At 36.9% G+C, this 16,549-nt stretch overlaps 1 protein-coding gene across 4 annotated transcripts; it reads left to right on the forward strand.

Moving 5' to 3' along the window:
- The first annotated feature begins 2,057 nt into the window (after window positions 1-2,057).
- On the forward strand, window positions 2,058-14,685 carry fgd5b (FYVE, RhoGEF and PH domain containing 5b). Of its 4 annotated transcripts, none has more exons than XM_016563171.1 (21): window positions 2,058-2,229; window positions 3,448-5,784; window positions 6,304-6,409; window positions 6,491-6,549; window positions 6,726-6,756; window positions 6,884-6,990; window positions 7,112-7,232; window positions 7,503-7,581; window positions 7,733-7,783; window positions 8,404-8,462; window positions 8,587-8,658; window positions 8,787-8,855; window positions 9,950-10,033; window positions 10,951-11,030; window positions 11,117-11,210; window positions 11,308-11,445; window positions 12,130-12,232; window positions 12,332-12,441; window positions 12,757-12,879; window positions 12,966-13,108; window positions 13,652-14,685. In XM_016563171.1, exons 2-21 carry the CDS (start codon window positions 3,533-3,535, stop codon window positions 13,686-13,688), a joined length of 3,918 nt encoding a protein of 1,305 aa, XP_016418657.1. In that variant the 5' UTR covers window positions 2,058-2,229; window positions 3,448-3,532; the 3' UTR covers window positions 13,689-14,685. The 4 variants fall into 4 exon arrangements, with proteins under 4 accessions (XP_016418657.1, XP_016418659.1, XP_016418660.1 ...); XM_016563173.1 differs by having other exon boundaries at window positions 12,130-12,223; XM_016563174.1 differs by lacking the exon at window positions 12,966-13,108.
- Window positions 14,686-16,549: the final 1,864 nt, after the last annotated feature.

The raw sequence follows: 16,549 nt of genomic DNA on the forward strand, positions 1-16,549 counted from the left end.
AACCATAAAATGTTAAAAATCATAAAATATTTGTTTACAGGTTTCCTTGTGTCAGTTCCTGAACTTTTCTCTTCTTAATGATTGCAGTATGTAACTAAAATACAATATTTATAGTGATATCCTGCTTCAACACATATCAGTATTGACTGGTAAACATTCACGTTTGCAATGAAAATTGAAAACACATACTGATGTATGATCAAAAGGACTGACGCTCAGATAACACACAATCTTTGTTAAACGTTCAACCTACTTTATCATGCTCAGCATTTCCTGCTTGAACTGGAAAGGGTGGAGTGTTCAGGGTGTTTTTTCCCTTCTTTGTTCAAATGATGAACAGTGATTTTGTGTCAGTGTGTTTGCCTCCACCATTAGTGTGTCTTTGTGTGCATGTGTATGTGTCCGTACTTAACATTTGTCTACAGCAGGTTTGCTAACTGCTTACTTTAGCCTGATGACAACAAACCTGGGTGAGTCAGACACTGCAGATCCTCTGTGTGCCAGTGAGATACCACCTCCCTCTTTTTCTAGAGTTTAAAAAAAGTATTTTTTTTTTTTACTGTGAATGAAGGCACCAGAATAACACATTTGGGTTATGACTAACTACAACACTTTCAGGGTGCTGAGCTTATGTGCAGTAATATGAATCAAGGATAAGAAATGTACCTTATTCATGTATATTTATGTAGAGTGTAGAGGAGAAGAGGATATTGTTAATTTTTCCCACCTTTGTTCTGTAGCCATTGCATATCCAAAAGTAGCATTGTGGAGATCTCAATATTATAATTAATATTATAATTTGACGTAATGAAGGCACCATGCATGATGTGATCCAGTGTATTATGTACACTTTCCTTTTTTCTTCTAGTTCATCACAAGTTTGTGACATTGTGATTTGCTAAAATCGGGAAGAAATAAAAAAAATAAAACATTTTTTGAAACCCATTCATGCTGCAATAAAGATGCAAACAGGTAAATAGTCTAATACAGAAGCTCATCTCATAAAATTCCCATCTAAATACACATTTCAGCACTCAATACCCAGGATATTACCAAATCATTTTAGAAATAAGATGGACAACTGTATACGATCTATAGCAAATAACATTACAGTAAATAAAATAAGTAAGTTAAAGTTATGTATATAAGTCTTAGGTTTGAAGTAGGTTGTTTACCTCTTTCATACTCTTCTCCTGGAAAACTGAATGTTCATACTAACTATCCCAGACTAATCTCAGGCTAAAGACGTTTGAGGAAGGAAGCATATTTCTGTAGAGTTGTTGGGAAAAGGTCATGGCCTTATTTAAGCCTATAGAAATGGCTTCCTACTATTAATCATACATTTAAAAATAACAGTTGCAGATTTTACTCCTGGATCAGCTCTTTGGTCACTTCACATGTTGCAGCTGAAGTTAACATTAACAAACAAATGATGCTAGACCTTTCCTCAGCGCTTGCTTTGCTTTACTTAGCCATTTTTGCATTTACAAACGTTTTTTTTCTGCATTCACTTCACTGATGTAATCTGAATGTCAAACTAAAAGTGTGTGTGTGTGTGTTTTGGTGCATTATGAATGCTTTGTATTACTGTTTTTTTTCTTCTTTTTTTCCATTTGTCACTTCATAGAAAATCGAATATTAGAACACAGAATATTCTCCATGCCTGGATGTCTGTTGTTAAGGAAGGTTATGCAGGATAAGAGATTTCCTGTAATGCAAACCTCTGAAGGACATACTGCCCTGAAATAGCTTTGACCAAAGTCCAGTTTCTCTGTTTAATATTTATTTTAAATATCTATTATATTCATTATATATTGTGTGAGAGATATAGGGGAAATCTTTTTTCTCTCTCTCATTCTCCCTTAGATATGTGTGCTCCTGAACTAGGTGGCCAAATTAATACAGACTCTCTCTCTCTCTCTCTCTCTCTCTCTCTCTATATATATAAAAACTTTGCCTTGATTTAAAAACTCCTGTTTTTGCTTTTTGTCCTGACGCCCTTTCCTCAGGAAGTCAAGGCAAAGTCTCGTCCCGCGCTCGTGCTTGAGCTCGTGCTGAGCGCCTGCTGTCCTGTACTGCTGTTTAATCGCAAAATGAAGTAAAAGAAGTAGTTCATATATAATCTCATGTTATAATCTCGTGTAAATTCTTCCTGGATTACGACTTTATCGTGTTTGGCCTGTCATTGCCGTGTCTCAGATACTAGATGATGTTCGACAATGAGCGCAGGTGAGTTTTTAACGTGGTAGTCTTATACAGTCTATGGTGGTAGTGTGGTAACGAAAACCAAGTATGGTAACTTTATTTAGAAAACGAGAATATGTGTCTGTGGGGAACTGAAATGTCTGAAAGTATGTGAAATAGTATTGAATTTAGAGTAGCCCACTTTTCGATATTTTAGTGCGCGTTTAGTTTTTTTTCTTCAAGAAATCCACTTTGTCATTGTATTATATGGAGTAATTTACAGCTAGTCTGATTATGATTATTTATTAGATTTTAAAATATTTTTAAAGATTCTGTTTGCGCCTATGTACACAATGCTGTAAACCAAAATGCCATTGCCTGCACTGTTTTGAGCGTAACATATTAATATTTTTCTTATGAGAATGTTTCTTCGGCTATATGAGCACTTTTGACCAGTGGACGTAACATACTTTTAAATATGTGATGTTTTTGACGACATTAACATTAACAACACAATTTTCCACCATAGTAAGCTGTGTTCGAAATATAATGTAGTGGAAATTACAGTATGTAAACATAGAATACATACAGTACCCTATTTTAATAGTTTATTTCACTTTGTGTAGATCATAATACATTTTTTGATAGATTTAGTTTAACATTGAAAGTTTAGGTCTGTGACAAGGGTAAAATGATAACATTTATATACTTAAAAGGCAAAAGGTAGATATAAATATTGAATATGCAATTAAAACGGGTGGACAGTTTTACTGTGACCTTATAAAATAAAGCAACGCGTTTAAATCTGTCAAGTTAATCAAAATTAACCTCTTTTCAAACACCATATAATATGTTTATAGGTACAATTGTGTGTATCATATGTGATATCTGATGTCCAGTTTTTATTGTAAATGTCTATTTTTTTATATTCTATATTTTGCGCATAGTCTGTATCATTCATCTGTAAATAGAAAATCTTAACGCATAAACCACCCTGAAAAACAATTTTCATTCAGAAATTGCTAGTAAATTTCACAAAAAATTACAAAGAATCGGTAAGCAACACATTGAATAAAACATGAAATTCTGAAGTGTGATGACAGAAATAGTTTTTTCTTTTTCCAATAATCAAGGAAATAATTATTTTTACAGTGCAGATGGAACTATTTATTGATACCCTGAATTGTTACGATGTTCACAATGCTACTCTGCAGCAAAAAACATTTTTGTAATTATTAATATTTACTTATTGTTGTACTTCAGGAGCATCCCCAGGACACCAGAGAACACTTCCAGGCTGAGCCTCTTTTAAAGGGGAAATGTCAACCACCTATTCCTGAATAATTCTATGATATTCAAGAACCCAACCCAAAAATTGCATCCAAACCAAGAAAACATCTCCAGCATCAACTCAAGCATGTACTTCAATATGCTTCACACTAACAAAAGCCTAAGGCCTTCAAACTCAAGAGAGCGTATGACGGGAATGCATAGAAATATATTACTGGAACAGAAGGGGTCACAAGAGAGGAAGACAGGGAAAATTATACATATGGAAAAGAAAATGCAAGTAGAAGAGACAGAACCAGATGTTATTGTGGAACAGGGAGATGAGTTAGGATGCGGGGATGAGTTAGCACAGGAAATTGATTTAGATTTTGTGGAGGGTTTAGAAGAAGGTGAGACATTTATGTCAGAGGATGAGGAAGAGTCGATGGAAGAGTCTGATTCATGCAGTAAGAGAGACGTGGACGATAATATAGAGACCGAGCCGATTGAAGTAGAGGACACTGGAAAGATATCATGGAGACTGACTAAAAATGGTGTATCAACATTACATAAAAGGTCTAGTGATGTTCCGTTGGCTTCTAATGCAGTTTATGGATGCACTGTGCGCACAGACAGATTCCTGTATGATGAAATTTGCATAAATAAAACTTTCATTGAAGCATTTTACCCAAATAGTATAGTTCCAGGCAGAATGTTTTCAAGTGAAGAAGACATAGAAGGGATGTTCCCTGATATTTGTGATGCAGGCGAGGCGTTAGCAGACAAAGATGGACTTTCCGAGTGTGACCTTTTTGAACAAACAGAACCTCTCCAAATAACAGAAACAGAGGACAACGCCAATGGAGATGTTATGATGCTTACTTTGGAGGAGGGATTGAACGGCTCTGATTTGTCTTCAACTTCCATTGAGGAAGAGGATGATGAAATACAGTTAGAAAATGAGCAAATGGATGAAAAAGGAAACCATTACTTATCAGATGGCAGTGCATCTAAGGATCCTTCAGCTGCTATTGACTCTCCAGACTGTCCTTCATCAAACAGTGGAGGTGAAACTCTCCTTGAGTCCGATCTGACTTCTTTTTCAAATTCTTCTTCTTCTTCTCAGCCATTTTTTATATCTGGCTCAGAAATGGTCTCAGATGATGATGTAGCGGATGCAAATCACAACTACTGTAGCAAATATGTGGTTAAACATGATGAAGCCTTACCTACCACCTTAAATCTTGATGCTATCAACGCCCTCTCACTCATTCAACAGCAACCTGAAAGCCAAGGCCAAAGTTTACAACAAAATCAAGAAGAAGAGAGCATTGGGGAAGAACAAGAAGAAGAAGGGGTTGCAAGTGACCCCTTGAGTAGATCTGAGGGAAAAGAACTCGCAGTAGATCATGTGTATGAAGAAACAGAGCCAAAAATCCAAGCTAAAGACTTCCTTCGGAACAGGAAGTACTTAATGACTCGCTCTATATCTGTGGAAACCCCCAGTAAGAGAGTTGGCCTAATGAGTAGCCCTGCAACAGGAAATAGGCGGCTTCTGCTACACCCAGGCTCCTTCTATACAGATCAGTGTTTCATCGGAGATAGTAGACCTGCACTGACAGGCTCATTAGGATGTCTTTCACAAGGCACCTCAAACTTAGCTAAAGTCACTCGAGTTGATATACCACCCCCTTTTGAACTTGCATCTATCACAAAGCGACCAATCAGAAAAAGCTCTCCATCCCTCCCGAATGAAGTCTCCGCTTCTTGCAAGAAGCCTGATTTTGGGTTCAAGCGATACCTTCTGCCATTACGATTCCTTAGGAAATCAGATCGTAAAAGCGTGATGGATAATCGCTCAATCTCCTCCAGGTCCTCATCTGAGTCAAGTCCACAAGGGTCATGCAAACGCTTGGACTTTATCAGGCATAACATTGGCAGCCCGGATTTGCAGAGCACTCCAGACTGCACGCCACCTATGTCCCCTTCTTCCTTTGTCTTCCAAAAGAATAGACAAAAACAGGGACTAAACTTGACCCTTAATAATGATTTGGCTTCAAGCACTATTTCTATGGAACTAGGCTCCCTCTTTGAGCCCCATCCCCTTTCCAAACCTCAATCTTTTTCATCTCCCAATACAGACTCTTCAGATTATGAGAACGTTCAAAATGCCGCTTCTCACTATGAGAATGTGCAAATTCGCCTCCTGAATCCAGTCATTCAGAGTCAACGAAATCAGAGTTCAACCAGTGATACTGATGGCTATGTGGATATGAGCAGTCTGCCAGGCTTCCAGGGCAAAAGTCAGCCATCTGAGCAAGAAACAGATAGGTACAATTGTTTATAGATTGATATATTGTTCAATTATATTTATATTATTAATATAAAGCTCAGGATTAGAGAAAATCTAGTTTAGAGAAACTAGACACACTATAAACAGCATAAAAAGTTGGAATCGTAAGCAAATGTGTTATTTAACATATCAAAAGCTTGATGGGCTTGAAGCATGTTAGATCTTTTGGTAATCTAATAATATAATGTTCAAACAAACAAACCTTTTTTAAAATTAAAAATCACTGGACATGAACACTGAAACGTCTTGTCATTTCTTTTAATTTCGTCCAGTGATTTGTAATTAAAAGGTGTTTTAACATTTTACAACCTGAACGTTTTAGAAAAATGAATTTACATAGACTAATGATATAATGCCATCCCAATTACTTAGATGTGCATATTACTTAGATTAGTCCTTAAAAACTCAAAGTATTACATTCCTGGTAACTAAAGGTCTATGTAGTTTATTTATTTCTTTTGTGAATGTTTCATGATTCTACTTTTTCTGTTATTTAGCCTCTACACTTTCTGTTCTCCTAATGTGAGACAAGATGGAACAGTGGGTGTGTCTGTGGGTGTGGCTTGTACACAAGAGAAAAAGACCAAGGCATCTGACAGACTGGTAAGCTTATTATGAGTGTTTCTATGTGTCTTGCAAAGATTTGTTTTAATTTATTGTAACTCAGTTGCCATTTTATTTCAGACTGTCAACTGTTCCAGGGCTTTCTATAGTGCCAAAGAGCTTCTGGATAGTGAGGCCCAGTAAGTCATGAAAACAACAGCTCAAGTCTGTGAGCAGATTGGCAGAAATTAATTTCATCATTGATAAAACAATGACTATTTAGAGGGTGCAAGTTTGTGTTTGAAAAATGTCTGAATTGAATTGAATAGAAATAGCTATATTATTATGAACATGCTTCTTTTTTCTTCATTTTAAGGCATGTTAAGACTTTACAGCTTCTCTGTGAGGTGGGTCATTCATATTATTTCTCACTGACATTGTGTGTGGATTTCAGTAGAAATAGAGTTGTGTGAAATCAGAAAAATACTGATGAAGGTGAACTCTCTTATTTTTTCCCTCACTTTCACACAATAGTCAGTTGAAGCGGATGAGAGGCTGATGACAGTGTGGACAGAGCTACCTGATATTTATACTCTCCACCAAAGTATCCACACATTACTGGAGACTCGCTTAAAAGAATGGTAAGACACTCTCACCCACACACATGCATGTGCGTATGCTACCTTCAATTGTTTATCATCCACAAATAATGTCTATCTGTCATCATTTCATCTGTTTTCTGCATTTCACTCCACTCATCAGGGATCAGAATGAAAGTATTGCTGAAATCATCCTGGCAAATAAGAAAGAGTTTTCCATTTTCTCTTCTTACATCAGTCATTATGATGACAAATTGAATTATCTGGAACACATACAAAGCACAGTAAGGGACTTATGATGTTTTTGTTTTCACTGATTGACAACTTTAACTAAACCAAATCTATTCTTATTATTAGGCATGTCCATCAACCTGCCACTATCATTTAGTACATGTGTTCTAACTGTTCTATGTGATTTGAGTGTGTGTGTTTTGTATTGTATGATTACATGTAAATGTGTTTTAGTTGTGTGTTCAATTACTCAGATGGCATGTATTTAAATATGTATCTATGTTATACACATTACATACTGTAGCGTGTGTTTTGTATCTCAGCTACCAGATGCAGTGACCCTAAAAAAGCAGTTGCTGCAGGTCATTGTGCGCATCCTGCAGTACCGTATGCTGCTAACAGGTGACTTCTAAATATGTTTTAACTAATAAGTATATATCCTTATTAATTCTTATCAATTTAAATCTTTTTTTTTTCTGGAATTCTCATACCAAGACCTGTAGTATTGCTTAATATTGCTTTATTTTTGTTGTTGTTGTTTTTTTTCTAACAGACTACCTGAACAACCTCTCACCAGACTCCAGAGAGTTTGTAAATACACAAGGTAAACTGCCGCATTACTCACAGACAAAAGTATCTTAAAAGCTTACACTTTTTTTCTTATCTTGTTTTTTTTCTGTGTCTCTTGGATTACAGTAAACGAGGAAGCCATTTTATTTCCTAAATTAGTTTTCATCAATTTAAGAAACTGATGTTTGATTCTTATCTTGACATGTTTGCAATTACAAACGAAACCTTTGGTCTTATCTCTCAGTGTGTATAATTGATTTGCTTAGGCAACAGCATATCTCTGATCTTCTAGATAGTTTCACAAAAGGCAAATGACCTTTGACCCCATCATGGATTTTCAGTCATCTTTTTAAACAAGCCTTTCTGCATCATTTATATATGAGGATAATTTATTTATGAGGTGCTGCTTTAAGAGAGTATCTGTTTGTGTGAGAGGATGTTCTGTTAAGTTCTGCAGTGGGACATAATATAAATTTATTTTAAACGTTTTTCTAATGATTGTGTAATTGTAATATATGAAGTTTTTAATAATGTTATTGAGATGGTATTTTTTTACGGAATATTTAATATATTCAATATTTATGTGTGTTGAAAATGTACATGTATTAAATATTAAATCTGTCCCTCTCTAACTATTACTGTCTTTCCCCTCAGATACTTTGGTTGTGGTCTCAGATATTGCTCATCATGTTAATGACAGCCTTAAGAATGGAGTGAGTATGTGTTTGTTGGCCTAATGTACTTACAGACAGTCTATGCGTGTGGAACCAAGGCAGTATGTGTTAATGACACTGCTGTACCATGTACGGCAATTTTTGCATTCTTTTTCTCTGTCAGGCGGATCTCCTGCGTTTGGTCCATATTGAACACAGTGTTCTGGGTCTGACAGATCTCCTACAGCCTGGGAGAGTGAGGAATTCAATGGCTTACTGATCACATACCACTCATCCAATCAAATTTTATGAATTTTTCAGACTTTTTGGGGATTTTAAAGCAGTAATGATGAGTAAGGTTGACTATCTGTATCTGTGCCCTAGGTGTTTGTGAAAGAGGGCACCTTGATGAAAGTCAGCAGAAAGTGCAAGCAGCCACGCCACCTTTTCTTGGTATGTGATTGTATTTTATTTACATTAATTTTTCAATTTAATTATCAAAGATTCAACTTTTTTTTTTTTTGGAACAGAGGTTTTAGAGTATGAATGACTTAATGGCTGAGATGAGATTGTCAGAGTTGAGCACTCAAGAGACCCAGTTGCTTTCTTTCTGTATAGTCTCTAGTGTCTCTCCTTTGTGTTTGTGGACTATTTTACTTGTTTTTAGAGTTTCCTGACAGGATGTTGTTCTGTGTGTGTTTATGTCTACATGTGCTATTGTTATTGCTGTGCTGTTCTCACCCCAGAATAAGTCTGTGGGAACGGGGACAAAGCAGTGTGTTGAGATAACAGAACAGAGGGTGACAGGATGGAAGTGAGATGGGCTGTCAGGAATACAGTATATACTGTAGACTTTTCAGCCAGACGGACAGTTGTGCGCTGAGACGGGCACGTGGCCCCCAGAGTGCTGAACTCGGATATCCCTCATATTTTATTGCTTGAGTCTGTGGCATTTCTTATGCACCATTGATTAACATTTCAGAAGACAAAATATGCTGCCTTATCAGGCAGTATCTGACGGTAGGAAGGCATGTCTGAATCCAGTGTTTGCACAACGTCCTGTCTACAAAGATTAATTTTGGTTGTGTTCAGCTGTATAGATGTATTCTTCACTGTATATGAGCAAATAATCATAATGCGCAAATGATTTGGCAGTTGTTTGAACAAATAAACAAATACAGACTGAGTAATTGATAACTAATGATTCTATTTCATAGAGAAATAAGTATATTGGTCATCTTAGTCAATTAATATTATCTTTGTTAAATCACAGCTTAATGCACGTTTGAGTTTGTTCTAAATGACTATGTTATCACACCTTGTTGTAACACAAACATTGCCTGTGGTCACTGACTGACAGAGCAGTGATGCAGCAAAGCAACTTCTGGTCAAAACCAATGTCATTGCTCCCCCTTGTGGTGCACATTTGTGACAGTGACCCACTCAGATTAACTGTTGTGGTATGCAAATATAAAAATTGTCAAAGTAATTAATTGTGCTTGTATGTTGTCAATGTTATGTATTTCTTTCACTTTTTACATTTTCAGATGAATGACATAATGCTGTACACATATCCTCAGCAAGATGGCAAATACAGACTGATCAACAGATTACCTTTGGCAGGGATGGAGGTAAAGCTGACAGCATTCATGGACACTTCTACTGTTTATTCATTCATAACGGTTCTTGGAAACCGTCTTTTCATTAATGCACCATATTTAGTGTTCAAGACACTAATTAAAAGTAGTGTGGCTATTTTTAACTAAAACTATTAAAAAACAGTTTTCATTAATTAAAAATAAAATATAAATATGAGGTATAAAACTAATTAGAAATGTTTGAGAAAAATTTGAAATGTTGCTCTGGCAACTAAATGAAATAAAATAAGTATGTTGAAGCACTAAAATTTCTACAATAAAACGGAATAGAAAAATAAATTAAAGCTAATAAAAAAAAATAAAAATGACTAATGACTAAAGTTACTAAAACTTAAACTGAAATTAAAATGAAAACTGAAAATATAAAAATAAAAGCTTATTCAAAATATTGAGAAATACTATAATAGTATATAAATAATTCTTAAATAACACGAGTCGAAAGTATGCACGTAAAGCATTATTTATATAGCACCTTTTAAAACAGTGTTTACAAAGTGCTTTATAGAATACACATAAATGTCATATAAATAGTAAAAACTAAAGTTAACAGTATGCGAAAATAAAATGCATACAACAAAATGAGAAAACAGAACTAATAATGAGAAAGGAAAAATTTATAATACAATATAATAAAATAACAAGAAAATAAAATGCATAAAATATGGCAGATCATTCTCCTCATCTTATTCTAGTTTCCATTTATTATATGTTTGAAAATGTTCAGAAATGTTTATATTTTATTTGTCTATTACTCATTTTTATATTTTCTTTCATTTTCGCCTCTCTTGTAGAACCTTAAGTGCCAATTATTTTGAGCTCATTTCATTATCTGAACCCTAGACAGGGAGTGAATTATAATTATTAAATCTTTCACTTTTTTTGTCTTTCAGGTCAGCAAGCCACTTATAGAGAATGCTCAGAGTGCATTGAAGATAGACGTGAAAGATATAAGCATCACTTTGTCTGCCAAGCAAGTGACATACACAATCTCAAACACTCACTCATACATATAGTGTATTTGTGCAGTGTGACTGATGCATGTGTTCCTGTGTGCAGCTCCTGCATCGAACGAGACGGCTGGTTTGTTACACTGAATCGGACATTAGTGAACCTTGGCCCCGTATCAGGAGACCCAGTGCACTGTTTTGGGGTGAGGAAGCTTTAAATACAGTGTGATAAAATGTCAACACCTGAAAGAGTTGACATTTTGTTTCCTGTTGTGAAATTATACATGTCTTGTATTTTAGTTAGTGGATGGTCCAGAGAAGTGTCTCGGCGAGAACGCTCCTCCTCTGCTGTCTGTTTCCCAGGTTACAGTTTGCATGAACTGTCACTCACATTTCAGTCTCACAAACAGACGACATCACTGCCATGCCTGCGGCAAGGTACAAACACACTTAAAGGAATAGTTCACCTAAAAATTAAAATTTGCTGAAAATTTACTCTATCCACGCTGTAGATGAGTTTGTTTCTTCATCAGAACAGATTTGGAGAAATTCTTTATTATATCACTTGCTCACTGGTGAATCCTCTTCAGTGAATGGGTCCATAATCCATAATATCACTTCCTCCAGGAAAAAAGTCCATACCCTGTTGTCCTTTCACATCAAAATCTGACTGTTTTCTCTTGTAAACGGTGCTTGATCTGTGCATATTTCTCTCCTGATTCAGACAAGACGGCTATTTCACTGGAGAAAGGACGCATGTTTAGCCAGAGTCAACGGTTTGAAGTTAAAAACCTCCTAATGGTGGATTTGTTTATTACAAGCACGCAACAAGACATTAAATGATGGATTGGAGTCAAATGGATTACTTGTGGATTATTGTGATGTTTTTATCAGCTGTTTGGATTCTCATTCTGACGCACCCATTCACTGCAGAGGGTCCATTGGTGAGCAAATTATGTAATGTTAAATTTCTCCAAATCTGTTCAGATGAAGAAATAAAACAAACCCATCTACTACTTGGATGACCTGAGGGTGAATACAATACTGCAAATTTTCATTTCGCATAGAGAACCACTCATAAGCTCTATTTATTCAGATTTTCTCATCTTATATTGTTTATAGGTTGTCTGCAGAGATTGTTGCAGGAACAAATTCCCCCTCAAATACATGAAGAACAGACGTGCCAAAGTGTGTGATCATTGTTACAGTGAGCTGCGTAAGCATGGTACAACCACAATATCTTTCATTAATTTTAAGTAGTTTTGTTAATTAAACATAGTTATGCTTGACTCTCCTCATAATTGTGTGTACATTTGTTTAAAAGATGCTGCCACACTAACAGAGAGCTCCAGTCGACCTCTCTCTTCTGTCTTCCAAAACATTCATCCATCGAGTCTGTGGAAGAGCCGCAAAGGCCAACTGTCTTTCAGCCAGGTATCCCATAACCTCTGGATTAATATCTTTGGACTAAATATTAGTCCGGTGGATCACGTTTTACTCTGATATCTCTCTGAAATGTTTTGTTAATAACACATTTTTGTCTACTGTATAAATGCCATCATGTTGTTCTCAGTAGTCGTTTATCATGTCATACTCATGAGTGCTATTAAAAGAGTCTTATTTTAAGACCATTGAGATTTTTGGCATGGAATTATTTTCAATTAATTACTTCCCCTTCCAATTTTTATTCATTTAATGTTTTATTTTTTCCTTTGAATTTGGGGTGAAACACCATGTGTTGTTGCCTAGGAGACAGTGCCTGAGGGGGTGATGAGTGGAACCCTGCAGAGGTGCAGAAACAGCAAGAGAAGTTGGAGAAGCCTGTGGTTCCTCCTAAAAAATAAAGTTCTCTACACATACCCACAGCCTGAGGTAATGCACACAGTCACGTTTTTGCACACATTAACTTGCAACATGCAGCTCCTAATCTCTCCCTATGTCGTCTTCTTTTATATAAGGAGAGGGTTGCATGCGAGACCCTCCCTCTGTTGGGTTTCTCTGTGAGGTCAGAGATTGAAGGGGAGAGCAGCATGTTTCAGCTGTACCACAAAAGCACTCTCTTCTATACTTTCAGAGCCCAGGACAGTCACATTGCACAGAGGTTAAAACACATATTACATTCACACAATACATTATAGCAATTTATAATGTGTACATATAGTATTGGGGTTAGTAAGTTTTGTTTATTTTTTAAAAAGAAATTATTACTTTTATTCAGCAAGGATTCATTAAATTGATCTGACAGTAAAGATGTTTATCATTACAGAAGATTTCAAATACATGCTGTTCTTTTGAACTTGCTATTTATCAAAGCAACCTGAAAGAAACTGTTGATAATAATAAGAAATGTTTCTTGAGCACCAAATCAATACATTAAAATGATTTCTGAAGGATCATGTGACATTCAAGACTGGAGTAATGACTGATGAAAATTCAGCTTTGAAATCACAAGAATAAATTACATTTTAAAATACATTTAAGAAAATTTAAAATCTAAAGTTTGTAATAATTCACAATATTAATGTTTTAATGTATTTTTATCAAATAAATACAGCTTTTTGAGCATAAAAGACTTTTTCAAAAACATTATATAAATATATTATGTTCTGTTATTACATAATATGAAAATTCTGTTCTGTTCTAGGTGGGTCAATGCCATGGAAGAGGCTACAGTCCTATAGCATCAGCCGTCCTGCTTTTGTCTTCTCATATGAGCAATTAAATCTGTTATTGATCATTCAAGAGCAATGCATTTTCACATCACATTCAAAAATCATTACTCTGTGTGACTGGGAGTGTAATCAACCATCCCTACGCTAACGTGACGTAACAGACATATTTTTGGAACACCAAGGGAACAAAATGCTCACACTCAGACATTTATTTTGTGCCAAATACTTCTTCTAAAGACCTTGTTGAGCCGTGGACACACTTTAAAAGGCACACTGTAGCACTTCCAACTGGCATTTAGATATGAACATTTTAGAACCAGTGAGATGTTGCTTAACTTAACCATTATACAATGTGATATATATTATGCAATACGCCAGAGCACTAAAATATATTAGGACAATTTCTATATATGGGAACTGGTGTGGATTTGAGCCCATTCTGTTCAATTAGTGCCATTTGCTTGATGTCCTCTGATGTCTGGATTATATTTCCTTGTATACTGCTGTCAGTCATTTGGACAATGACTTCTACAACGATCAGAAAGAGTAATTTTGGATTGGTAGTTAGTATTTAGCAACTGAGCTGGTATTCTCGTTGCACTTGATGATGATGTTATGTTTAATTTACTTACCTTTTGTCCAAACTGGCAATCTGTTCACTTGCCATGTTATAATTACAATATGAGGGCTTAATGTATGTTAAAGAGAAATGTATAAGTAGTTTGTCAGAAGGATTAATTGTCACTATATTATTTGAGTAAACTTTACTTGAGTGTAGTGTTATTGTGTTCACTTTGGGTTTTCAAACCTCACTAGTGCCTCAACTTCCTATTTTATCCTCTGTGTGCGAAAAGTTGCTTCTCTAATGTGGTTATGCATAGAAGCAGAATGTATCTGTTAAATTGAAATGTCTGTCAAATGCCAACACCAAACTGAAAATAAATCAAAATGAACAAGGAAACCGAATTGTAGAAATACTTTGAAGGAAATAAAAGATGAAATTCTACATGTTTGTGATATTGCTGTCCAATATTAGAGAATTTTTAGATCACAGTTAAAATAATGAGTTTAACACAATGATATGACAGTGGTCTCACATGGTGAGCTCACAGTATGAGCGCACAGTGAGTGTGCAGTGTCCTCACCTTGTGACCACAGTATGGGCGCACAGTGAGTGTGCAGTGACCTCACATTGTGACCACAGTATGAGCGCACAGTGAGTGTGCAGTGTCCTCACCTTGTGACCACAGTATGGGCGCACAGTGAGTGTGCAGTGACCTCACATTGTGACCACAGTATGAGCGCACAGTGAGTGTGCAGTGTCCTCACCTTGTGACCACAGTATGGGCGCACAGTGAGTGTGCAGTGACCTCACATTGTGACCACAGTATGAGCGCACAGTGAGTGTGCAGTGTCCTCACCTTGTGACCACAGTATGGGCGCACAGTGAGTGTGCAGTGACCTCACATTGTGACCACAGTATGAGCGCACAGTGAGTGTGCAGTGTCCTCACCTTGTGACCACAGTATGGGCGCACAGTGAGTGTGCAGTGACCTCACATTGTGACCACAGTATGAGCGCACAGTGAGTGTGCAGTGTCCTCACCTTGTGACCACAGTATGGGCGCACAGTGAGTGTGCAGTGACCTCACATTGTGACCACAGTATGAGCGCACAGTGAGTGTGCAGTGTCCTCACCTTGTGACCACAGTATGGGCGCACAGTGAGTGTGCAGTGACCTCACATTGTGACCACAGTATGAGCGCACAGTGAGTGTGCAGTGTCCTCACCTTGTGACCACAGTATGGGCGCACAGTGAGTGTGCAGTGACCTCACATTGTGACCACAGTATGAGCGCACAGTGAGTGTGCAGTGTCCTCACCTTGTGACCACAGTATGGGCGCACAGTGAGTGTGCAGTGACCTCACATTGTGACCACAGTATGAGCGCACAGTGAGTGTGCAGTGTCCTCACCTTGTGACCACAGTATGGGCGCACAGTGAGTGTGCAGTGACCTCACATTGTGACCACAGTATGAGCGCACAGTGAGTGTGCAGTGTCCTCACCTTGTGACCACAGTATGGGCGCACAGTGAGTGTGCAGTGACCTCACATTGTGACCACAGTATGAGCGCACAGTGAGTGTGCAGTGTCCTCACATTGGGAGCATAGTATGAGCACACAGTGAGTGCGCTGTGTGGTTACACTTTTAGCTCACTGTGACACACACATTGTGACCACACCATGAGAATCATGTGAGCTCATGGTGACATCATTGTGAGATCAAATTGTTGACTGGGAGTGCTTTGTATAATGGTTCCCTATATGGTTAATTTCAATTCAATTCTTCACTATATGTATTTCATGTTGCAAATGCAGCTTAGGTTTAGGTAGAGGAACTTTAGGATAAACCAAGTTTATAATTAGCTCTGTAACTTTTCTGAACCCCTCAACGTTTTTTAAGTTTTATTTTCAGTGACAGCCATGTTGAGTCCACTGAGAGTGAATTTTAGAGATGCAATTCTGTGATTAAGTATCTTTAACTCAGTAATTAAAGAGTGTATTACAGATTGAGACTGTGTGTGAGGGATATGAAGAAAAAGGGAGGGCTGGCGTTGCCCTGCTTTCACATCCCCAGGAGACGATGTGACCCAGAACAGAGTGAGAGAGCAGGGATAAGAGTTTGTTTTCTGGAGTACCTGAAAGTTACGGACACCTTGTCCCAAATAGGAGACACATTCATCATTTTAACTCCCTCTATCCCTTTCTCTCCATTTGCTTCCCCCCCGCAAGTCACACTGATATCATGCTCTACATTGTCCGTTCTACCTCCCACGCTAGCTCCCCATTTTTCTCTTCATATATATATATA

This window comes from Sinocyclocheilus rhinocerous, unplaced genomic scaffold (genome assembly GCF_001515625.1).
Source record: "Sinocyclocheilus rhinocerous isolate Xijiao unplaced genomic scaffold, SAMN03320098_v1.1 scaffold890, whole genome shotgun sequence".
Classification (NCBI taxonomy): domain Eukaryota; kingdom Metazoa; phylum Chordata; class Actinopteri; order Cypriniformes; family Cyprinidae; genus Sinocyclocheilus; species Sinocyclocheilus rhinocerous.